This window comes from Symphalangus syndactylus, chromosome 14 (genome assembly GCF_028878055.3).
Source record: "Symphalangus syndactylus isolate Jambi chromosome 14, NHGRI_mSymSyn1-v2.1_pri, whole genome shotgun sequence".
NCBI classification, from domain to species: Eukaryota; Metazoa; Chordata; class Mammalia; order Primates; family Hylobatidae; genus Symphalangus; species Symphalangus syndactylus.
This window is the reverse complement of record NC_072436.2, coordinates 63,432,988-63,458,497: the sequence shown is the minus strand read 5'-3', so window position 1 is coordinate 63,458,497 and position 25,510 is coordinate 63,432,988. Positions and strand designations below refer to the sequence as shown.

Sequence of the window (25,510 nt, the reverse complement as noted above, 5' to 3'; positions counted from 1 at the left end):
TCATTACCTTCTTTTCACTTTATGTCAAAAAAAAAAGAAACCCAGCACTGAGGCAGGAGGATTGCTTGAGCCCAGGAGTTTAAGTCTGCAGTGAGCTGTGATAGCACCACTCCACTCCAGCCTGGGTGACAGAGGGAGACCCTGTCTGAAAAAAAGAAAAGAAAACCTGTCATGTTACTGACCAATAATAGGGGCTCCCAAAGTATAAACTCGCCTCAGACCCCTGTTTGTTCTTCCTGCTACCTCGTCCATTCTGCCTCCGCCCCGTTCCGAGGCTGGATCATACCATGAAGGAAGGCCCCTTGGTTACAGCCTCCCCAGCCCGTCAGCCATGCTGCCAAGAACACTGGAAAGAATAAAAAGCTAGAGGGAGGCAGCTGCCTGCAGGAGGTTTAGCATAAAGGAAATAGGAATGGTAACAGGAAATTGAAGAAAACAGTTAAAAAGAGCAGTCATTCAAGAATGACTCCACTGATGCCACCTGTGCTGTCCCCCACCTGACAGAAATGGACCGAGGCAGCTGCCAGAGTGGATATGCAAAGGCAATTCACATGTTCATTAGTGCCCTTTTATGATGTAACCTAGTCATAATGAGCTTGCAGGGAAGAGATAGAAAATAAGATGTTTCCGTTCATTGTAGATTCTGGATATTAGCCCTTTGTCAGATGAGTAGGTTGCAAAAATTTTCTCCCATTGTGTAGGTTGCCTGTTCACTCTGATGATAGTTTCTTTTGCTGTGCAGAAGCTCTTTAGTTTAATGAGATCCCATTTGTCGATTTTGGCTTTTGTTGCCATTGCTTTTGGTGTTTTAGACATGAAGTCCTTGCCCACGCCTATGTCCTGAATGGTATTGCCTAGGTTTTCTTGTAGGATTTTAATGGTTTTAGGTCTAACATATAAGTCTTTAATCCATCTTGAATTAATTTTTGTATAAGGTGTAAGGAAGGGATCCAGTTGCAGCTTTCTACATATGGCTAGCCAGTTTTCCCAGCACCATTTATTAAATAGGGAATCCTTTCCCCATTTCTTGTTTTTGTCAGGTTTGTCAAAGATCAGATAGTTGTAGCTATGCGGCATCATTTCTGAGGGCTCTGTTCTGTTCCATTGATCTATGTCTCTGTTGTGGTACCAGTACCATGCTGTTTTGGTTACTGTAGCCTTGTAGTATAGTTTAAAGTCAGGTAGCGTGATGCCTCCAGCTTTGTTCCTTTGGCTTAGGATTGACTTGGTGATGCGGGCTCTTTTTTGGTTCCATATGAACTTTAAATTTACAAGAAAAAAACAAACAACCCCATCAAAAAGTGGACAAAGGACATGAACAGACACTTCTCAAAAGAAGACATTTATGCAGCCAAAAAACACATGAAGAAATGCTCCTCATCACTGGCCATCAGAGAAATGCAAATCAAAACCACAGTGAGATACCATCTTACACCAGTTAGAATGGCCATCATTAAAAAATCAGGAAACAACAGGTGCTGGAGAGGATGTGGAGAAATAGGAACACTTTTACACTGTTGGTGGGACTGTAAACTAGTTCAACCATCGTGGAAGTCAGTGTGGCGATTCCTCAGGGATCTTGAACTAGAAATACCATTTGACCCAGCCATCCCATTACTGGGTATATACCCAAAGGACTATAAATCATGCTGCTATAAAGACACATGCACACGTATGTTTATTGCGGCACTATTCACAATAGCAAAGAGTTGGAACCAACCCAAAGGTCCAACAACGATAGACTGGATTAAGAAAATGTGGCACATATACACCATGGAATACTATGCAGCCATAAAAAATGATGAGTTCGTGTCCTTTGTAGGGACATGGATGAAACTGGAAAACATCATTCTCAGTAAACTATCGCAAGGACAAAAAACCAAACACCGCATGTTCTCACTCATAGGTGGGAATTGAACAATGAGAACTCATGGACACAGGAAGGGGAACATCACGCTCCGGGGACTGTTGTGGGGTGGGGGGCGGGGGGAGGGACAGCATTAGGAGATACACCTAATGCTAAATGACGAATTAATGGGTGCAGGAAATCAACATGGCACATGGATACATATGTAACAAACCTGCACATTGTGCACATGTACCCTAAAACCCTAAAGTATAATAAAAAAAAAAAAATTAAAAAAAAAAAAAAGAAAATAAGATGTTTCCAATCTTGATCATAAGAATAGTATTTCCTGCTGACGTGATTGTGTGTGTGTGTGTGTGTGTGTGTGTGTGTGTGTGAATATTTTGGATTAGTTTTCAAAACATTTTACATTTGATGAAACCCAAAACTCATTTTGCCTGGAGTAATTTTTATTCATTGTTAAATCTCTGTAAAATTAGAAATATAAATATGTGTCTGCTTTATTTACTCTTCACAAAATATGGTGTCTAGACCTGTTTGTCTATGATGCCTCATAGGCTTGTTCTCTCAGAATTAGGAAGCCAAAAAAAAGTGGTGAAAGTCAGATGGTTCATAGTCTTTTTGAAAACCAGTAGCCATGTGCATTTTACTTAAAATAACTTCCTTTTTACCTCACCAAAGTACAGCATGATAGGTTATGTTCAATCCCTCTCTCTCTCCGTGTGTGTACATATATATGTATTTTATTTTAGATTGGGGGGGTGCATGTGCAGGTTTGTTACATTGCTATATTGTGTGATGCTGAGGTTTGGGGTACAGTTGATCCCATCACTCAAGTAGTGAGCACAGTATACAGTGGTTAGCTTTTCAGGCCTTGTCCCTCACCTGCCTCACCCCTTTCAGAGTCCCCAGTGTCCGTTGTTCCCATCTTTGTGTCTCTGTGTACTCTATGTTTAGCTCCCATTTGTAAGTGAGAACATACAGTATTTGGTTTTCTGTTCCTGCCTTAGTTTGCTTAAGATAATGGCCTCCAGCTGCATCCATCTTGCTGAAAAGGACATGGTTTCCTTCATCTTTATGTCTGTGTAGTATTTCATGGTGTATAGGTACCGTATTTTCTTTATCCAGTCTATCATTGATGGGTATTTAGGTTCATTCCCTGTCTTTGCTGTTATGACTAGTGTTGCAATGAACATATGAGTGCCCATGTCTTTTTGGTACAATGATTTGTTTTCTTTTGGGTACATATCCAGTAATGAGATAGCTGGGTCGAATGGTAGCTCTGTTTGAAGATCTTTGAGAAATCTCCAAACTGCTTTCTACACTGGCTAAACTAATTTACATTTCCACCAGCAGTATATAAGTGCTCCCTTTTCTCTACAGCCTCACTATCATCTGTTATTTGTTTGACTTTTCAGTAGCCATTCTCACTAATGTGAGAAGGCATCTCATTGTGGTTTTGATTTGCATTTCTGTGATGATGAGTGATGATCAGCATTTTTTCATATGTTTGTTGGCCACTTGTATGTCTTCTTTTGAGAAGTGTCTATTCATGTCCTTTGCCCATTTTTTAATGGGGTTATTTGTTTTTTGCTTGTTGATTTAAGTTTTTCTTGTAGATTCTGGATATTAGATACATCGTTTGTGAATATTTCTCCTATTCTGTAAGTTGTCTGTTTACTCTGTTGATAGTTTTCTTTGCTGTGGAGAAGCTCTTTAGTTTAATTAGATTCCACCTATTTTGGTTGTTACTGCAATTGCTTTTGGGAACTTAAGCCAAAAATTCTTTGCCAAGGCCAATGTTGAGAAGGGTATTTCCTAGGTTTTCTTCTGTAATTTTAATAGTTTGAGGTCTTAACTTTTTTTTTTCTTTTTTTTTTGGGACGTAGTCTCGCTCTGTTGCCCAGGCTGGCGTGCAGTGGTGCGATCTCGGCTCACTGCAAGCTCTGCCTCGTGGGTTCACACCATTCTCCTGCCTCAGCCGCCCGAGTAGCTGGGACTACAGACACCCACCACCATGCCTGGCTAATTTTTTGTATTTTTAGTAGAGATGGAGTTTCACGTATTAGCCAGGATGATCTTGATCTCCTGACCTCGTGATCCGTCCACCTCGGCCTCCCAAACTGCTGGGATTACAGGCGTGAGACAGCGCACCCAGCCAGTAAGAGTTTTTGGAAACAGAAATCAGTATGTATTTTATCAAATGATTTAGAGTACAAAATTTTCCTCTCTTAATGTGTTACAACAACAGAGAATGACCTTGAAAAATTTTCTAATGTAGAACCAGTCCTGCATTTCTGGGATTAATTCATTCAATAATTCATTCATTCAACAAATATTTATTGAATGCTTATTATGTACAAGTAGTGTTCTCAGCACTAGGAGGAGGAACAAAAGAGAATCAACAGAACAGCAATGAATAAAACAGAATCAAAATTCCTGGGCCATACCACCCGGAACAGGCCTGATCTCCCCTGCTCTCAGAAGCTAAGCAGGGTTGAGCCTGGTTAGTACTTGGATGGGAGGACTAGAGTGCCTACCTGCAGGAAGTACCCATTCTAGTTGAGGGGAAACAGAGAACTTTTGTTAAAACAATGTAAAGTATTCTGGAGAAAAATAAAACTTGGAAAGGGAATATGAAGAGAAGTGTGTTTGTGTGATTTTTTTTTTTTTTGAGATGGGGTCTTGCTCTGTCACCCAGGCTGGAGTGCAGTGGCGTGATCTTGGCTCACTGCACCTCCTCCACCTTCTGGGTTCAAGCGATTCTCCTGCCTCAGCCTCCTGAGTAGCTGGGATTACCGGTATGTGCCACTACACCCGGCTAATATTTGTATTTGTAGTAGAGACGAGGTTTCACCATGTTGGCCAGGCTGGTCTCGAACTCCTGACCTCAGGTGATCCACCCACCTCGGCCTCCCAAAGTGCTGGGATTACAGGCATGAGCCACCATGTCCGGCCTTGAAGTGTGTTTGCGTGATTTTTAAACATGGTGGTCAGGAAGTGCAGAAGAGAGCCAGGTGACTTCCTGGAAAAACATTCCAGACAGAGGGGACAGCAAATGCAAAGGTTCTAAAGAAGCAAAATCTGGGCTGTTCAGGAAACAGAAAGGACAGCTGCAGAGCTGGAGTGGAGTGAGCAAGGGGAAAAAAGTGGGAGGTGATAATAGTCAGATCATGTAGGTCACTGGAAAGACTCTGGCTTTTAATCTGACAGATTAAAACGGGAATCACAACAGGGTTTTGAACAGAGCAGGGACAGGATGGGAATTACACTTTAAAAGGATCCCTCTGACTGCTCTGTGGAGACTATGCTAAGGTGGAGTGAAAACAGAACCAAAGAGACCAGTGAGGAGAATGCTGCAGTGATTCAGGTGAGAGAGGAAGATGGCCTGGACCAGGGGTTAACAGGGGAGATGATGAGAGCTAACTGGATTTGGGGGTCGACTGGATCTGCAGAAAGATTGGATAGGGTGTGTAATAGAGAAGAGTCAAGAATGACTTCAAGGTTTTTGCCTCCAGGTTAGATTGGACATGAAGATGGTGGAGACTGCCGGAAAGCAAGTTTAGCGAGAAAAGTAGGAATTGACTTTTGAGCGTATTGCCCATTTGAGATACTATTTATGAGAGTTGGATTTCTGAGTATGGAGTTCTGAGGAGAACTCCCACCCAGTAAGAGATAGAAATATGGGAGTCATTGGCTGGGCGCGGTGGCTCACACCTATAATCCCAGCACTTTGGCAGGCCGAGATGGGTGGATCACGAGGTCAGGAGATCGAGAGCATCCTGGCTAACATGGTGAAACCCCATCTCTACTAAAAATACAAAAAAATTAGCCAGGCATGGTGGCGGGCGCCTGTAGTCCCAGCTACTTGAGAGGCTGAGGCAGGAGAATGGCGTGATCCCGGGAGGTGGAGCTTGCAGTGAGCCGAGATCGCGCCACTGCACTCCAGCCTGGGGGACTGAGCAAGACTCCGTCTCCAAAAAAAAAAAAAAGAAATATGGGAGTCATCAGTGTACAGATGGTATTTAAAGCCATGAGGCAGGAGGAGTTTATGAGGGGAGCGAGTATAGGTAGAGAGGCCATCTAAAGACTGTACTCTGGGCCGGGCATGGTGGCTCATGCCTGTAATCCCAGCACTTTGGGAGGCCGAGGTGGGCGGTTCACGAGGTCAGGAGTTTGAGACCAGCGTGGCCAATATAGTAAAACCCTGTCTCTACTAAAAATACAACAATTTGCTGGGCATGGTGGCGTGTGCCTGTAGTCCCGGCCACTTGGGAGGCTGAGGCAGGAGAATCACTTGAACCCAGAAGGCGGAGGTTGCATGAGCTGAGACCTCACCATTGCACTCCAGCTTGGGTGACAGACGAGACTGCATCTCAAAAAAAAAAAAAAAGACTGTACTCTGGGGCACTTTGAGGTCAAGAGATCAGGAGGATGAGGAAGAACCAGCAAAGGAGACTGAGCCTGTGCAGCCAGAAGCAGCAGGAGAATCAGAGGAATGTGCTGAGAAAAGTTTCTATTTTGTCTTTTTGAGACAGGGTCTCGCTGTCACTCAGGCTGGAGTGCAGTGGTACAATCATGGCTCACTGCAGCCTTGATTTCCCAGGCTCAAGTGATCCTACTGCCTCAGCCTCCTGAGTAGATGGGACTACAGGTGCATGCCATCACACCGGCTACTTTTTAGTTTTTGTAGAGATAGGGTCTCGCCATGTTGCCCAGGCTGATCTTGAACTCCTGGGCTCTCATGATCCTCCCGCCTCGGCCTCCCAAAGTGTTGGGATAACAGGTGTGAGCCACCACGCCTGGCTGAGAAAAGTATTTTTAAGAAGAGGGAGTGATCGGCCAGGTCAAATGCTGCTGAAAGACTGAATAAAATTAAGAACTGAACATTGACCATTGGATGTGGCAGTGCAGGGGTCATTTCATGGAGTGACTGGGGTGAGAGTCTGTGGGAAGGACTCAGCAGAGAATGAGAGAAGACAAATGGAGTCAGCACATAGACACAACGCTTTGAGAAGTTTTGCAGAGAATGGAAAGAAACAAATAGGATAGGAAAGAAACAAATAGTGGCTGGGGCAGGAGTGAGGCTAAGTGACTTTACCACATGGGAGAAACATCACTAAATTTATATATTGTTGGGAGTGACCCAGTGAGAGGAGGGACTGATGGTGCAAGGGAGCAGGGGAGCTGCTGGGGCCCTGCCTGAGAAGCTGCGGGTGGTGGATCCAGAGTTCCAGGGGAGGCCTGGCTTTGGCTTGGAGCCTGGACCGTCCATCCATGGTGAGAGGAGAGGACACAGAATTGGGACACAAACATAGGGAGGTGGGTGGTTTTGCCTATGCCAGGAGGCAGAGGTTCACTCTTAAATGCTTCTCCTGGTTTCTGAGTGATCAGAAGTGAGGTCAGCAGCTGAGGCTAAGGATGGAGGAGGAAGTGTTGGAGGTTTGAGGAAAGAGGAGAAAGTCTGAATAGCTTTTCTGGAGAGAAAGCAAGAGAGAGAAAGAGGGAGAATGGCCAACAGCAACATAGTAGGATTTTTAGGAAGCAAAAAGGGCTGCGTGATCATGAATTTTGAAGCGAGATTGTTTTTTCTGCAGACACACTGAGCTGAATGGGTGCAGGCTCCAGCTTGTAAACGTTTGCTCTTTTTATTGACTTTTTGCACAGAACCAATATTTTGCTTTAGGCCAGGCGCGGTGGCGCCTGCCTGTAATCCCAGCACTTGGGGAGGCCGAGGTGGGCGGATCACCTGAGATCAGGAGTTTGAGACCAGCCTAACCAATATGGTGAAACCCCGTCTCTAATAAAAATACAAAAATTAGCTGGGCCTGGTGGTGTGCACCTGTAGTACCAGCTACTCAGGAGGCTGAGGCAGGAGAATCGCTTGAACCTGGGAGGCAGAGGTTGCAGTGAGCCGAGATCGCATCACTGCACTCCAGCCTGGGCGACAGAGCGAGACTCCATCTCAAAAAAAAACAAAAAATTGCTTTATTGACCAGGTCAAACATCCTCCCTTTAACTTCTGCCTTTATTAATTATTTCTTTGAAGTCTCCCATCTTTGAGAGTTGAACATTTGGTTTATTTATTATCAGGGGTTTTTTTTTCTTTTTTTTGAGACATAGTCTTGCTCTGTCGCCCAGGCTGGAGTGCAGTGGTGCGATCTCGGCTCACTGCAAGCTCTGCCGCCTGGGTTCAAGCAATTCTCCTGCCTAAGCCTCCCAAGTAGCTGGGACTACAGGCACAGGCCACCATGCCCAGCTAACTTTTTGAATTTTTTTTTTTTTTGACCTTAATTTTTTTTTCTTTTTTTTTTTTTATTATCATACTATAGGTTTTAGGGTACATGTGCACAATGTGCAGGTTTGTTACATATGTATCCATGTGCCATGTTGTTTTGCTGCACCCATTAATTCGTCATTTAGCATTAGATATATCTCCTAATGCTGTCCCTCCCCCCTCCCCGACCCCAGAACAGTCCCCGGAGTGTGATGTTCCCCTTCCTGTGTCCATGAGTTCTCATTGTTCAATTCCCACCTATGAGTGAGAACATGCGGTGTTTGGCTTTTTGTCCTTGCGATAGTTTACTGAGAATGATGTTTTCCAGTTTCATCCATGTCCCTACAAAGGACATGAACTCATCATTTTTTATGGCTGCGTAGTATTCCATGGTGTATATGTGCCACATTTTCTTAATCCAGTCTATCGTTGTTGGACATTTGGCTTGGTTCCAACTCTTTGCTATTGTGAATAGTGCCGCAATAAACATACGTGTGCATGTGTCTTTATAGCAGCATGATTTATAGTCCTTTGGGTATATACCCAGTAATGGGATGGCTGGGTCAAATGGTATTTCTAGTTCTAGATCCCTGAGGAATTGCCACACTGACTTCCACAATGGTTGAACTAGTTTACAGTCCCACCAACAGTGTAAAAGTGTTCCTATTTCTCCACATCCTCTCCAGCACCTTTCAACAGAATTTTCAAGGCAATCATTTATTCACTTGTCCACTTAAATAATTACCAAATGTCTTTTAGATACTAAGCATTTTTTTCTAATGTTACAGAATACAAACATTTAAAAATACCGTTGGGGCCAGCCATGGTGGCACATGCCTGTAATCTCAGTACTTTGGGTGGCTGAGATGGGAGGATCACTTGAGCCCAGGAGTTTGAGATCAGCCTGGGCAACATGATAAGACCTCATCTCTACTAAATTTGTTTTTAAATAGTAAAACGTTAGCAGGGCATGGTGGCAGGTGCCTGTACTTCCAGCTACTTGGGAGGCTGAGGTGGGAGGATTGCTTGAGCCTGGGTATTTGAGGCTACAGTGAGCTATGATCATGCCACTGCACTCCTGTCTGGGTAACAGAGTGAGACCCTGTCTCAAAAAAGAAAAAAACAAACAAACCAAACCCAGGAGCTTGTTATTATCATTGTCATTTTAATTATTTCCTGAATTATTTATTCATTGCCTACTACTGTGTGCTAGATGCCCTCTGGAAGCGTATAGTGATCATTTACTATGTTCAATATGTGCCAGACACTTTATGTGAGGAATGAAAGCTGTAAAAAAGTGATAGGATTTAAGGTAAGCATGCAGAGTGAGTAGAACTTTTCCAGGTAAAGAGGCAGAAGGATGATGTGGGCAGAAGATTGTGTGTTTGGCAGAAGGAGCAGTGAGTGCAAAAGTAAGATGCTTGAGTGAAATTTGCAGGGTTTATGAGCAGTTCAGTTTTGCTAGTGCAAAACGTATGAGATGCGAATGGTTGGGAATGAAGTGAATACCTAAGGTAAGCTTATGACAGACTTTGTTTTTTGAGACAAAGTCTCACTCTGTCACCCAAGCTGGAGTGCAGTGGCATTCTCTTGGCTCACTGCAACCTCCACCTCCTGGGTTCAAGTGTTTCTAATGCCTCAGCCTCCCAAGTAGCTGGGATTATAGTCGTGAGCCACAATTCCCAGCTAATTTTTGTATTTTTAGTAGACACAGGGTTTCAGCATGTTTGACAGGTTGGTCTCGAACTCCTGACCTGAAGTGATCCACATGCCTTGGCCTCCCAAGTGCTGGGATTACAGGCATGAGCCACCAGTCCCTGCCCAGACTTTTTAATACTATAGAAATGAGTAGATCTCAGGCTAGGTGCGGTGGGTCATGCCTGTAATCCCAGCACTTTGGGAGGCCAAGGCGGGCGGATCACGAGGTCAGGAGATCGAGAACATCCTGGCCAACATGGTGAACCCCCATCTCTACTAAAAAAAAAAAAAAAAAAAAAAAAAATTAGCCGGGCATGGTGGCATATGCCTGTAGTCCCAGCTACTCAAGAGGTTGAGGCAGGAGAATCGCTTGAACCTGGGAGGTGGAGGCTGCAGCGAGCTGAGATTGTGCCACTGCACTCCAGCCTGGGTGATAGAGCAAGACACTGTCTCAGAAAAAAAAAGAAGACAAAAAAAGAAACAAGTAGATCTTTTCCTGTAGGCCATGGGAAATTTACCAGATGGAATGCTTTGGGCTGAAAATACTAGATGACCTAACTAACAGTGGCTAAAACAGTAGGGACCAGAGTTGTTTTGACCGTTCAGTGATATCACAGTGTTTTGTTCATGTCAGTTTTCATGGCTGACTAATTAGCAGTGGCTCCAAACATCATGGTCTCACCGACAATATCTGAAGGCTGAAAGGGTGGCTTTTCTTTACATGTTTCTTTTAGTTAGGGAGAAGACTCAGAAGCGTGCAGTTGACTTCCTGTAATATTTTATTGGCTGGGTCCTACCACATGCTAATTCCTAAACCAGGCACTGGGAAAGCAAATGTAATTACTGTGATGAGCTTAGAATAATCATTTCTTCTTGTGGAGTTGGGAGGGCTGTTGCCATGATAAATATCCAAATAGACATGTGTTCCTTCACCAAGACAGAACAGGGAATCACTATTGGGTAGGGAGACAGCAATGTTTACTGTAGGGATTCATTGGAGTGGGGAGTCACATGATTAGATTTGAGTATTAGGACATTCTGGTTATGGTATAAAGCAGGGATTCGCAAGCATCTTCTGTACAGGGCTTTTTCATGTGGTCTGTCATTCCTATTCAACCCTGCCATTGAAGTATGAAAACAGTCATAGATAAGAGGTAAGCAAATACACATGGCTGAGCTCCAGTAAAAATTTATTTACAAAACTATAAGGCTGATTGGATTTGCCCCACAGTCTATAGTTTGCTGACTATATGACTATATATGGAGGGTAGCTGGAAGATAACCACATAAAGAGACAGGGAAAGAAAGGAAACATTTGCAGTTATCAGAGCTATAGTTTCCTTGTCCTGTCCTCACACTAGTATCAGTCTGTTGTGAGGTTTTCACCCATCCATGGTGAAATGAATAAGGTTAAGGAGCTCAGTTATTCATTTAAAAATGTTGATCTTTTTCTTGGCATGATGCCTTTTTCATTTATTTTACTTAAGCTTTTTTTTTAAAGAAATAACATTAATAGTTGTTTTTTCCCTATAAAAGCCACTACTTAAAAGCCCATGTTTAACTAGGAAATATGAACATAAAATAAATGTGTGGCAGTGGAAATATAAAGCAGATGCAGAAAAGAGGTACGTTAATATGATTTAGTGATTGCTGAATGTAAAAACATAGGGGATAGGGAGAAATTTCAGATGATTCTCAGGTTTCTGGCTTGTGCCCTAGCATTTAACCTGGACATGAGGAAGTAGGCAGTTTTCAGGTGTATAGAGGACAGCGTGGGTCAGCAGCCACGACTAACAGTTTTCCTGCATTGCTGAGTTTACTGGAATGTCCATGTAGGATATTTTCAATAGGTAATTGGATAAAATTTTTATGGCTGGAGATGGAACTTGGAGGTTGGAGTTGCCCACTTGGAATAATGGAGGCAAAGTTGTAGATCTGAGTGAGCTTGTCCACGATGGGAAAGGTATAGAATGAGCAGAGGGCCAGTGACAGAACCCTGGGAATATCAGCATTTCCCAGAGGAGTTAGGAAAGAAGCCTGAGCAGTGGCTAAAGAAAAAGGAGAGGAATCAGAAAGCGATGCTGCAAAAATGTATGAAGGTGAGAATTTCAAGGAGGGAGTATCAATTCTAACCAGTAAGGTTACTAAAAAGTAAAGTGAGTTAACTTTTGAAAAGCTCTTCAGTGGCACTGTCTTCTAAAGAAAAATCATAGAGTTGTGGGGTTCGCTGTTGATGTGATCAGTACTTCTGGTGTTCAAATGTGGAAGAATACACCTACCAAGATCCTGCGTAACTTTTGTAACTGCAGCAGCTCCCTACCACCATTTTCCTAGAATTGTCTAAACCTAAGGTCATTTGTGAGGAAAAGTGTAGTCTTTCTTACCTGCTTTTTTGTGGAAATGCTTGTTTTGTACTCAAGTCCTTGATAAGCTCTTCTGAATGCATTCCCAAACAAACACCTGACAGCAACAACTGGAAGCCACTACCAGATGCATGTATATATCCTTCCTCTGACATGGAATCGTAATACAGCCATGTTGTGACACAGTTTCAGGTTTTGATTAGAAGTAGTTTACAGGCCAGCAGTTTAGACAAACCGACATTGTAAAAATATTTTATTGCAGGAAACTAATATAATGTCCTGGAGAAAAAGATAAAGTGAAATGCTGAATATAGCAGTTCTCAGTACTTGGGGAATACTGGTCACATCAGTAGAAAAGTCAGTGCCTGACTCTTTTTATTAGTGCAGTTCCCTTTTCATTTACCCCCTTGTCATATTTCTGCTCTTACTGCTTCCTTTTGAATTTCATCCCTAAAGAAAATACTATTAAAACACATTTCAAATGCACTTCTTTATATCTGCACCACAATGACACAATGATGATGGTCTGCCAAGATTTTAAGTGTCTTCTGGGTTGTCAAATACAAATTGTTTTATCTGACATAGTTTAAATGTGAGGTGCTTTTCTGGTATTACATTTCTTCAGAAATTGGTAATCTGTGATTTAACTAGAATATGTGGTCAATTGGATTACCACACTTTTAACCATCTATATATAAGATAAGACTCTTCTCCCTGCCAGATAAGTTAAAAGTCCTATTGATCCTTACTGATCAGTTCCACTATTTGCAGGGTTCTTTTGGACTTTTTTTTGAACAGGTGTGATTATAACACACTGCAGCTTTAGTTCCTGGCCTCAAGCAATCCTTCTGCCTCAGCCTTCAGAGTAGGTGGAGCTACAGATGTGTGCCACTGCACGTGGCCTGCTGCACAATTATTATAAAAATGTATTAAACCTTACCGAGTGGGAGAAAACTGACGGTGATCTTTTAATTTTTTGTTCCAGAAACTTTTATACTGTAGAACATATTGTCAATCATCAAGATTTTCTGTTTTTTAATTGGGTTAAAATAGGATTGTTGATTTTTAAAATTACTTTCTGACATCATTGTTTCATGCATTTTTAATGCTGTTAGTCCAGTGGATATAGAAGTACAGGAATCTCCAAAGCAAACGTCAAAAAATAAATAATAAGCAGATTAGGGAAAGGTATTCTGTGGAATAACCTTCTGATTGTAGTCACATGTAACACATCAACTTAAACAATAAAAAAATTGTATAATGCAATTGTACCAGGGGTTCCCAAGACCACTCTAGGTTTGGTAATTCACTGAGAAGGACTCACAGGACTCAGCGGACAGTCATACTCGGGGCTTTGATTTATTACATTTAATACAGTGAAAAGACACAGAGCAAAATTAGAGAAGGGAAAAGGTGCACGTGTCAAAGTCTGGAGGAAGCCAGGCACAAGCTACAGGAGTCATCTCCTGTGTAGTTAGCAGGATGCGCTTAATTCCCCCAGCCTCAAATTTTGACGACACATGTGCAATGTTGTCTACCTTACCAGAGTTTCATTAGAGACTCAGCACCCATGTTTTCAATAGAGGCTAGTCACATAGGCCACCTCTTCTCTCCCTCACATGTAACAAAATTCTAGACTCCCAGGAGGAAATTAACTGTTCATAGTAAACCATATTTGCACAAACAGTTTAGGCACAGTGAGCCATTCCCTTCTTCTAAGTTAGGGAATGGTGGGAACCCTCTCAAATTCAAGGTCCCAAACACCAGCCAAGGACTAGCCTTGCAAGCAAGCCTTTCTAAGGATGGATGTCTTGTCCCTGCTATATGAAATCTTTGCTGCCCAGCAGCTATGGCTCTGACTAAATTTTTGATGTTATCTTAAAATTTTATGTAATAGCAAATAATATGATAGACCATAACATGGTACTGGTTTCAGTTGCATCATTCATATTAAGTAGCAAGGCTGCTTACAGTTTTGACATTTGGTGAATACTTAACGGGTATTTATACATAAGTTACTATGGCAGTATTAAGTAATTATAATCTGTCTTTCTTACCTGATTAACTTTTCAGTAAAATTGTGGGATAAAATAGGCATAATAAGGTCTGATTTAAAATTAGAATAAAAATTCTTTCATTTTATTTACATGGATGGGCCATTTTTGATTCGTATTGTATTAAATCCCTGTTTATAATTATGAAATAAGATTAGATATTCAATCATTTTTATCAATTTTTTGGCCTAAGTATGCAATTAAAATTAATTGCTTTATGTGTTTTTATATGCTTCAATTTGGGAGATAGTACTCATATTCTGTTACCTTGATCTTTAGTGATTTGCAGTTTTCAAGGTGACTCTGTCTTTTTATAATTTAGGGTAATAGCAAGTTCAGTGAGTAATTTTTTAAAATTAATAACATTTTCCTAGCAGTCTTAGATTCACAGCAAAATTGAGAAGGTACAGAGATTTTTCATATTCCCCATGACCCCTGACATATGAATAGCCTCCCTCATTATCAGTACCCCCCATCAGAGTTCATCAGGGTTACAGTTGAGGAATCTACCTTGACAGGCACGTCACTCCCAAGGTCCACAGTTTACGTTAGGGTTCACTCTTGGTGTTGTATATTCTATGATGTTGGACAAATGTGTAATGGCGTGTATATACCCTTGTAGTACCATAGACAAAATAGTTTCACTGCCCTAAATATCCTCTGTCCTCTGCCATTATGTTTCTTCCTCTCCACTGGCCTCTGGCAACCATTGTTCTTTTTGGCGTCTCCATAGTTTTGCTTTTTCCAGACTAGTCATATAGTTGGAATAAAACAGCGGATATCTTTTTGAATATTTAAACAATAAAGTTCCATAGTAATTGGATTCTGTCATTTTAGATGTTCTTAGTCCTTGCCTTTGTTTTCCTCGTTTCGTTCATCAGAATAGGATCTGATGACATATGACTTGACATGCTGAGAAAGCGTGATTTCTGTAGACATTTGCCACGTAACGGGGAGGGTGGGGAAAATGGCACCATGCAGTACTCTCCAGCACTAACTGGACCATCATGCTCTAGGAGATGGGTTCAGATAGACTCTAGCGATGGGACAGGATAATCTCAAGAGCTGGGCTTTATAAAACTGGAATCACAAAGTCTTGCGTACTTACCTTGCACTTAAAAAGAAGATCAGGCAGTGAATATTACTGGTGAATAAATATGTTCCTCACTGGTTCTCTTCTTTTTAGGGATGAGCTTGAAAACAGTCTATATTATTATAATATGGCTCATCTACAACTAGATGCTCTGTCATCAGAAATACCAGTGTTTTGCTTCACAAGAAGTGAAAAATAATTCTGTTTTCACCAGAGAGAGTTAACAACTGTTGGCACATTCTGGCAGCTTGATTGAGCTGATAGTTCTGTTCATATATATTTTTCATATCAGGTAGTACTCCCTGGCAACCTGCCACCACTGTGGCAGTGTTCTTCTTAAGCTTCTCTCTGAATGAATGGTATGGCTCAGAGTGAATAAGCTCTTTATGGGAGTGACCTTTCCAGTGGTTCTTTCCATGGGAGGTAAAATGGGAGGTGAATTTGAGCCTTGTTTGTGTTAGAGAATATAGCTAGAACTAAGTAAATATAATCAGCATCTGCCTCGGAAGAGGATTAGTGAGAGTGAGTACATTGATCTCCCTTGAGCTCTTCTCCACTGGCAGCTCAAAAGTCTTTGCAAAGATCCTTGTCCCTGGTCTCTTCCCTATGTTTTGCCATATAACATAGCACAGCACCCATAGACGTACACAACAAAATGTACAGTTTTCCCCCATTATCCATGGGGGTATGTTCCAAGACCCCCAGTGAATGCCTGGAACTGTGGATAGTACTGAACCCTAGATACGCAGTGTCAGGATAGAAGGAAGAGGATAAGAGTAAAAGGGGGAATAAAGAATGTGGAAGACAGAGAGTATAGGGAGTAAATGAAGGGAAAAGAATCAGGTGGATATGATGGAGGGTGGTAAAATGAGATAATACTTCAGAAAAAGGAAGAGTGGGGTATTAGGAAGGTGGAAAGAATATAAGGTCAACATGGAGCACCAAAGCTTACAAGACAAACTTTACTTGCCAACATGTGAGTTGTGCTTTAAGTCTAATTATTTCATCATAGTGTGGCTATACTGATGATTTTAAGCCAATCAGATATTCTGGTTAGCAGACCACGTGTGTGTGTATTGCGGGGGTATCTTTGATTATCAAAAATGGGGAAAGCAATTAATCACTCCTTAATAACTATATGGTGGACACAGTCTTTTAAAACACTGATTCTGAAACTTTTTGGGCTGGGGCTCCTTTTATATGATTAAATATTATTGCCTAGAGGTAACCGACACCCTGAATTAATCATTTGTCATGTCCATTCCCTTATAAAACATTTTATTGCATATGTGTATGGTCATAAATAATAAGTAGAATTTGTTTTCATGTCCTAAAAGTGTATATAACTTGTACACTCTACATATTTTGCAACTTTCTTTTGTCTGGACACACTACAGTTTTGAGGTCAGTCCTTATTGACACAGGAAGCTCTGGTTTTCTATCAAATGACTGGATCTCAGTTAAACTTTCTTCATAATGATAAATAAATAAATAAAATAAATAAAAATGATTGCAGATTCCAAAGAGCTTTTAAGTTGGTTGTATCTATTGATATTTACTATTTTTTTATTATACTTTAAGTTATAGGATACATATGCACAATATGCAGGTTTGTTACATATGTATACATGTGCCATGTTGGTGTGCTGCACCCATTAACTCATCATTTACATTAGATATATCTCCTAATGCTAACCCTCCCCCCTTCCCCCACCCCACGACAGGCCCTGGTGTGTGATGTTTCCCCTTCCTGTGTTCAAGTGTTCTCATTGTTCAATTCCCACCTATGAGTGAGAACATGCAGTCAGTGTTTGATTTTTTGTCCCTGCCATAGTTTGCTGAGAATGATGGTTTCCAGCTTCATCCATGTCCCTACAAAGGACATGAACTCATCCTTTTTATGGCTGCATAGTATTCCACAGTGTATATGTGCCACATTTTCTTAATCCAGTCTATCATTGATGGACATTTGGGTTGGTTCCAAGTCTTTGCTATTGTGAATAGTGCTGCAGTAAACATATGTGTGCATGTGTCTTTATAGTAGCATGATTTATAATCCTTTGGGTATATATCCAGTAATGGGATGGCTGGGTCAAATGGTTTTCTAGTTCTAGGTCCTTGAGTAATCGCCACACTTTCTTCCACCATAGTTGACCCAGTTTACAGTCCCACCAACAGTGTAAAAGTGTTCCTATTTCTCCACTTTATTTATTTATTTATTTATTTATTTATTTATTTATTTTGGAGACGGAGTCTCGCTCTGTCACCCAGGCTGGAGTGCAGTGGCATGATCTCAGCTCACTGCAAGCTCCGCCTCCCGAGTTCACGCCATTCTCCTGCCTCAGCCTCTCCGAGTAGCTGGGACTACAGGCGCCTGCCACCACGCCCGGCTAATTTTTTTGTATTTTTAGTAGAAACGGGGTTTCACCGTGGTCTCGATCTCCTGACCTCGTGATCTGCCTGCCTTGGCCTCCCAAAGTGCTGGGATTACAGGCGTGAGCCACCGCACCCGGCCTCTCCACATCCTTTACAGCACCTGTTGTTTCCTGACTTTTTAATGATCACCTTTCTAACTGGTGTGAGATGGTATCTCATTGAGGTTTTGATTTGCATTTCTCTGATGGCCAGTGATGATGAGCATTTTTTCATGTGTCTGTTGGCTGCATAAATGTCTTCTTTTGAGAAGCGTCTGTTCATATCCTTTGCCCACTTTTTGATGGGGTTGTTTGTGTTTTTCTTGTAAATTTGTTTGAGTTCTTTGTAGATTCTGGATATTAGCCCTTTGTCAGATGAGTAGATTGCACAAATTTTCTCCCATTCTGTAGGTTGCCCATTCACTCTGATGGTAGTTTCTTTTTCTGTGCAGAAGCTCTTTAGTTTAATTAGATCCCATTTGTCTATTTTGGCTTTTGTTGCCATTGCTTTTGGTGTTTTAGACATGAAGTCCTTGCCCATGCCTATGTCCTAAATGGTATTGCCTAGGTTTTCTTCTAGGGTTATGGTTTTAGGTTTAACATTTAAGTCTTTAATCCATCTTGAATTAATTTTTGTCTAAGGTTTAAGGAAGGGATCCAGCTTCAGCTTTCTACACGTGGCTAACCAGTTTTCCCAGCGCCATTTATTAAATAGGGAATCCTTTCCCCATTTCTTGTTTTTCTCAGGTTTGTCAAAGGTCAGATGGTTGTAGATATGTGGTATTATTTCTGAGGGCTCTGTTCTGTTCCATTGGTCTATATCTCTGTTTTGGTACCAGTACCATGTTATTTTGGTTACTGTAGCCTTGTAGTATAGTTTGAAGTCAGGTAGTGTGATGCCTCCAGCTTTGTTCTTTTGTCTTAGGATTGTCTTGGCAATGCAGGCTCTTTTTTGGTTCCATATGAACTTTAAAGTAGCTTTTTCCAGTTCTGTGAAGAAAGTCATTGGTAGCTTGATGGGGATGGCATTAAATCTATAAATTACCTTGGGTAGTATGGCTGTTTTCATTATATTGATTCTTCATATCCATGAGCATGGAATGTTCTTCTATTTGTTTGTGTCCTCTTTTATTTCATTGAGCAGTGGTTTGTAATTCTCCTTGAAGAGATCCTTCACTATTTTAGAAATAAAAACTAAAATATTTAAAAAAACAAGCATGCACAGCCATACATTCCAATAGCCTTTAGAAATATGACCCATTCACCATTAGAGCTATGATGTTATGACACATCATGTCTATGAAAAGCTCCACTGTACATTTGAAAGAGAATGAGAGTGCAAATGGCAAATAACATTTTGTATTATTTGATATCTTTTACCCCCTGCCTGGATCTTGAACTCCAGGAATTCTCAGATCACAATTTAGAACCAACATTTTAAACCACATATGTGGTTGTGGATAAATGGGCCCTTGATGAAATGGACTTCAAAGTTTCCCTTCTGTGTTTTTGGCTTTTTTCTTTCACTTGTCTTAAAAAATTTAAATCCCAACAATTTTGTTTATATAGAAAAAAGGAAAATATTTTGTTATATATTATATATCATATATATATGTATTCCTTTCTTATCTCATGGCACTATGTGCTCTTTGGATCTAGTGTGGTCCTAGACTGATCCTGTTTTTACATGAGAACAGTTAGGGCCCTTACAGCTCTCATTTTGCAAATAAATGTATGAAGTTTATCCAAGTATTTGAAAGTAAATTCTGAAGATAGTGGTGCATTGAGGAAAGACCATCTCATTATAATTAAATAGTTTTAAAAGTATATTTATTATGAGTTTTTGTAAATCCTGTGTCTCTACAATACATACACACAATGCTGTCATGTATATTTAAGCTTAAAATGGTTAGACATAAATTCTGTATATAAAAAATTTATATCCATGAAGAATCTTAATGGAAAGCAAAATATGTAATAGAGACTGCTGAGTGAATAAAAGTAAGTAATAGTAAACAGTAAACATGTAGAAAAGTGAGAGATGATAGTTAATTAAGCTTTTCTGAATGAATTGCAAGCATAGGACATGTAAAATATAATCAGCCCGAATGCATAGTATGTTTGTGGGAGACAGCAGGACGCGGGAGTGTTTCTGTGAAGAAAACATGTATACAGGTTAGTCAAATTATTGTGTTATTTATATCCTAATAAATGAAGGCTTCATTTTTTGATTTTTCAGATTGGCATCCTACTAATTTGACCCTTAGTGATAAGACTTGTCAGAGATCCAGGATTCTGAAAGTTGATGATAAATGTCCGTCTGTATCACCATCAATGCCTGAAAATCAGTCAGCAACCAAAGAATTGGGACAGATGAACTTAACAGAACAAGAAAAGATGAACATTGGAGTTGTACCTTTCTCAGGGAAAGATACTCTCCATGACCTGTGCCAATCACAGCTACCAGAAAACAAAGAGAGCAAAGAAGGTAACAAAGAAGCATAGAGAATTCAGTCCTAGAGTGCTTCTGCTTGGCTGCATAGTGCTACGATTCTGACTTTAAGAAAACCATTTTTTGGTAAAATGTGCATTGTGTTTACTCTCCTTTTGCACTGAACAGAATACCTTTTGGCAGATCATTTGTAAACTTCCTTTAACCAAAGCAGCATCTAGATAACAGAGAATTAGGGGAAAGCATGACTTTCCTTAGGAAGTAGGATTATATTTAGAATGTAGGGACTAAGTATGTTTAGGGACTAACATAGGATTATATTTAGGATAACTCAGTAGAGACCTAAAGATTGCTGACTCAAACACAATGTGGTTTCTTTGCTTTATTTTTATAGCTCTGAATTAACAGCTGTTAGTTATGACTATATGCGCTATAACTTAAAAGGCACCTTCCTACACCTGTAATCCCAGCACTTTGGGAGGCTGAGGCAGGTGGATCACAAAGTCAGGAGTTCAAGACCAGCCTGGCCGATATGATGAAAATACAATACTAAAAATACAAAAAAACTAGCCGGGCGTGGTGGTGCACACCTGTAGTCCCAGCTACTCGGGAGTCTGAGGCAGGAGAATCACTTGAACCCAGGCAGCGGAGGTTGCAGTGAGCTGAGATTGTGCCACTGCACTCCAGCCTGGGCAATAGAGGGAGACTCTGTCTCAAAAAAAAAAAAATAAATAAATAAATAAAAACACACCCAAAAAACAAACAAAACAAAAACAAAAAAAAACCCTTCCAACAGCAAATATTAAGGGACTTCCTATCATTTCTATGACTTTATGTATTATAGAATCGACTTTTCAGGTCAGTAATTAATGGAGACTCATTGAGAATTTGCTTCATAGTATCTCATTGGCTGTGTCCACATGAGCTACCACCTTGTGTTAATAAATGTGTTCACTAGGGATGTTGGTTTTGGCATTGACAGTGTTCTATCACCAATGCACATAGGACCAGGGAACACTCTTGAGAACGTTAATGTCCAAGCATCTTAAAATTATACATAAGGCTTTCATAATGTGACTTCTGCTCAGCTCTCCATCTTTAGCCCTTTCCTCCGTGTGCCCTTTCTCTGGCCTTACTGAACTGCTGGTCTGGTCCTGCTCACCCATCCCTTGATTGTAGGCAAATACATATATGCTTTCAGGCCTCTCTCTGCCATTTGTTGCTGCCTGTCATGCTCTCACTCTTTCCTGCCCCCTACCCCTTCTAATTTAGCTAGCCTCACTATTTAAGTCTTAGCTTGGGCAGGATCTCTAGAAAAGTCATCTCTGACATGCTTTCTTTTCACTCTTTAAACCCTAGTGCCTAGTGCCGTGAGACCAGCTCGGTCGGGGAGACCGTAACCCAGTGGTGCTAGAGGAATTAAAGATGCACACACAGAAATATAGAGGTGTGAAGTGGGAAATCAGGGGTCTCACAGCCTTCAGAGCTGAGAGCCCTGAACAGAGATTTACTCACATATTTATTAACAACAAACCAGTCATTAGCATGGTTTCTATAGATATTAAATTAACTAAAAGTATCCCTTATGGGAAATGAAGGGATGCGCTGAATTAATTGCAGCAGGAACATGCCCTTAAGACACAGATCGCTCATGCTTTTGTTTGTGGCGTAAGAATGCCTTTAAGCGGTTTTCCACTCTGGGCGGGCCAGGTGTTCCTTGCCCTCATTCCCATAAACCCACAACCTTCCAGCTTGGGTGTTAGGGCCATTATGGACATGTTACAGTGCTGCAGAGATTTTATTTATGGCCAGTTTTAGGGCCAGTTTATGGCCAGATTTTGGGGGGCTTTCTCCCAACACCTAGGACATAGCAAGACTCAATACATAATTGCTGAGTAAAATAGATAATGACTCCTTGCACAAAGATGATTTTCAACATTGTTCCCTACAGTCAAGGAGCAAAGGGAATAGATGTGTAAAGCAATAATTGACAGTTCGTGTGGTGGAGATGCAGTAGAAAAATAAGTAAAGTTCTAGGGCAGCCCCAAGGAAGGAGAGACCTAGATACCTGTTTACCAGGGGAAAGATAGCCAGGATGAGGGTCAACTTCACCTAGCAGTCTGTTTTCTATTTTATTGTATTTTATTTATTTATTTTTAGTGGTCTGTTTTAAAAGATGAAAATATTAATACATTTGTCAGAATAATACAGGAAAACATTTCAGATGTTAGGAGGAGGGTGTACACCGATAAAGTTGTCCACAGTCATTTTGGAAGTCATTAATCGGGTACTGTTAGGAAGTGGAGAACAGTATGCAGCATTGCCTAATAATATTGCTACTGCATTCCAAAATTTTGTTTTGTTTGTGATGGCTTTGTTCATTGATGCTGGGTGGATGAATCTGTCAGTCAGTCTTCGACATGATTGTATTTCTTTAACCTGGTGGCATCTAGTGTTTCCGAGAAAGTGGTTTGTTGAAGTTTTAGAGAATTAGAAGTATTTCTTAAAGAAGTAAGTATTCCACTAAAGATCAAGCTTCATTTAAACTCTCAATTTATGAAATAAAATGAAATGTAATTTAAAATCTATTTTTATAAAGACTATGTCTTTTATCTAGCTGTTCTAAGTAGTTTAGCTGAACGTTTGGATTTCACAGCAGAACAAGACTTGGAGCTGACATCAGAGGAAGAGCAAGAAAGACTAAAAGGATTTGAAAATAAGCAGCCACAGGTGTGGAAACATTTAAATTAAAATCTAAATTTCTGGTTTAATACTGTTTTCTTTGCTTTAATAATGTAAGATAGCCCAAATGAAATTACCTCTCAGACTAGCCTTTGCGAATCAATAGATCCTTACTTAATATTTAATTTTAAATACATTTAAACTAGTTATAAAACACAATATTGTTAGAATCTATCATAACTTATAATCTTTACCCTTGGAGTAGAGGCAACCATTCCAGAAGTTTGTTTGCTCTTCCATTCTTACAATATCCTTACAGGATAAAGAAAGTAAACATCAATTATCAAATCATATTATTTAGCAACAGAAATTTGAACAATTTAACAGTGATGGCCACTGAGTTGGATTCATGGTTAAAGAGTAATCATGGCCAGTGGCTCAGATTTTGCAGTTTTATATTGCCAATTACTAATGCCAAGGTTAAAGATGTATCCTGCCTTGTGGCCTTTCATTGACTTCAGGGTCTACGTTCAGTGAGAGTGGGGTTATGAAATCAACCCAACTGCCTATGAAGGGAATCATACCTTACAGAATGGGATCTTTGGTGTTGGGGTACAAACAATAACTTTCTAACTTTTTAGATGCAGAAACTTAGTAAATACTATCTTTAAAGTTTTAGTTAGTGTTATTAGGGGACCGTAGTATATATTAGAACTGAGCTGAAGAAGATAGTCTAGATATATAACCCTATGATGTTACAGTATGTAATTTGAATTAAAACTTAAGAATTTGCTTTTCTTTCTGATTGGTGTTCATTCAGGCTCCTAATAATTTACAGATTGCCTACACTCCAGTTAGTAATCTATAGAAAGAGTACTTAAATGTACTGTAGGGGCTCACTTTCAAGTGAGGAAGCCTTTGTAACACTAGAAATCATCTGCTAATTCATTTTTGGTAGATTTAACACATAATGAATTCAGTTTATTCCAAACAGACAGTGGCAAAGTTAAGTTTGCTGGTTCATATTTTTCTCCTCCTTTCAATAAGACAGTTTTTTTTTAACTTCTTAGTTACAAGCCAGTGATTTGGGAGTAGCTAAACCTAGGTTAAGAAGTTTAACAGTTAAATTTTCATTTTAATTATTTGTGAATTTTTCTTTGTTCATACCTGTTACTTAAGGACAAAGCTATTTTTAAAACATGTAGCCCAACAGAGATACCCAAGAAACAAAACATGCAAATTAATCTTCCACTTTTGCATCTGCAGAAAATGTCTCAAGAACAAGAAATGGCTAAGGATTGTGATAGAGAGGATATACTTGTATATTGAATACTTCCTCGTGTGCAAAAGTCTGAGGAAATGTGGATTGCACAAGGCAAATTAGAGTGGAAAAACAAATTAAAACTCATTCCCTTTAATTTGACAAATAACATACCTGGTTGTGAGGCAGAAGATGCATCTGAAGTATCTGACTCTGTGGTATTCAAGACATTTCCTGAACAAAAAGAACCCAGTCTCAAAAATATCATCCATCCATACTGTCATCCATACTCTGGGTCCCTGGAACATGCTTGCCAGTCATCTTCTAAGCTTCATTTACATGAAAATAACTTAGACTGTGACAGTGATAACAAACCAGGCATTGAACATATTTTTAGTACGGATGAGAACTTTCGTAATGATGCAGGCATTAAGAAAGCAAGGAACCCAGAAGCAGTTGAAATGAAAGAAGGCCAAGAGTTTGATTTGCAAATGACAAAAAATATGAACCAAAATAGTGACAGTTGCAGTACAAATAACTATAAAAGCCTGAAACCTAAATTAGAAAATCTGAGTTCTTTACCACCAGATTCTGACAGAAAATCAGAAGTATATCTACATGAAGAAATACAGCAAGACATGCAAAAGCTTAAGAAGGAAGTCGACAGGTTAGAAGAGTTCCTGGCTTTGAAGAAAGAGAATGTTCAACTTCTGAAAGAGGTAGGGTTTTACTTGCTGCCACTCTTTGTTTTTTCTCTGTCAATTATCTGGTCCATTCTGATTTTCCACTTAGGAATAGCTTATGAAAAGCATACAGTTCAGTTCTCTAAATCTGTAATTGTGTGTAGAATCAGATGATTTCTAAGTATTGGGAGTTTAGGAAAACTTTCTCATAATCTTTGTTTCTTAATCCACCTAAGTCTCTCTGTCAGTCTTCCAAGTGGCATATGGATGTGAAACTCATTTAACCATATATCATGTGACCTTCAGAACCAGGAGAGGCATCAAGACAATCGCTAAAAGAAATGCGATGAGCTTGAGGGCTTTTTCCTTTTACTGACTTAAAGATGAGATGCAGCTAACAGTAAGACCGGAATACAGTAGAAAGGAGGCAATGACTAAGAAGAGATATAAAAATGTATCTGGCGGGCATAATGGCAAACACCTGTAGTCTCAGCTACTAAGGAGCATGAGGCAGGAGGATGGCTTGAGCCCAGGAGTTCTGGGCCATAGTGTGCTATGCTGATCAGGTGTTCACACTAAGTTCGGCATCAATATGGTGACCTCCTGGGAGCAGGGCACCACCACATTGGCTAAGAAAGGGTGAACTGGCCCAGGTCGGAAATGGAG

At 40.4% G+C, this 25,510-nt stretch overlaps 1 protein-coding gene and 1 long non-coding RNA gene across 2 annotated transcripts in view; one reads left to right on the top strand and one right to left on the bottom strand.

Annotated features, from left to right (window-relative positions):
- LOC129463002 (putative coiled-coil domain-containing protein 144B) overlaps positions 1-25,510 on the top strand; it is a 67,556-nt gene that overhangs the window by 10,464 nt on the left and 31,582 nt on the right. The window contains exons 2-4 of the mRNA XM_063617798.1: positions 20,006-20,254; positions 22,836-22,948; positions 24,167-24,880. Coding sequence (XP_063473868.1) covers positions 24,260-24,880 — 621 coding nt within the window. The 5' untranslated portion in view covers positions 20,006-20,254; positions 22,836-22,948; positions 24,167-24,259. The remainder of the gene's footprint in view (positions 1-20,005; positions 20,255-22,835; positions 22,949-24,166; positions 24,881-25,510) is intronic.
- Positions 16,901-24,625, bottom strand: LOC134732468 (uncharacterized). Its single transcript, XR_010115657.1, has 2 exons — positions 24,336-24,625; positions 16,901-18,942 (listed from the first exon to the last, which is right to left on the bottom strand). It is a non-coding gene; the product is annotated as an uncharacterized lncRNA (long non-coding RNA).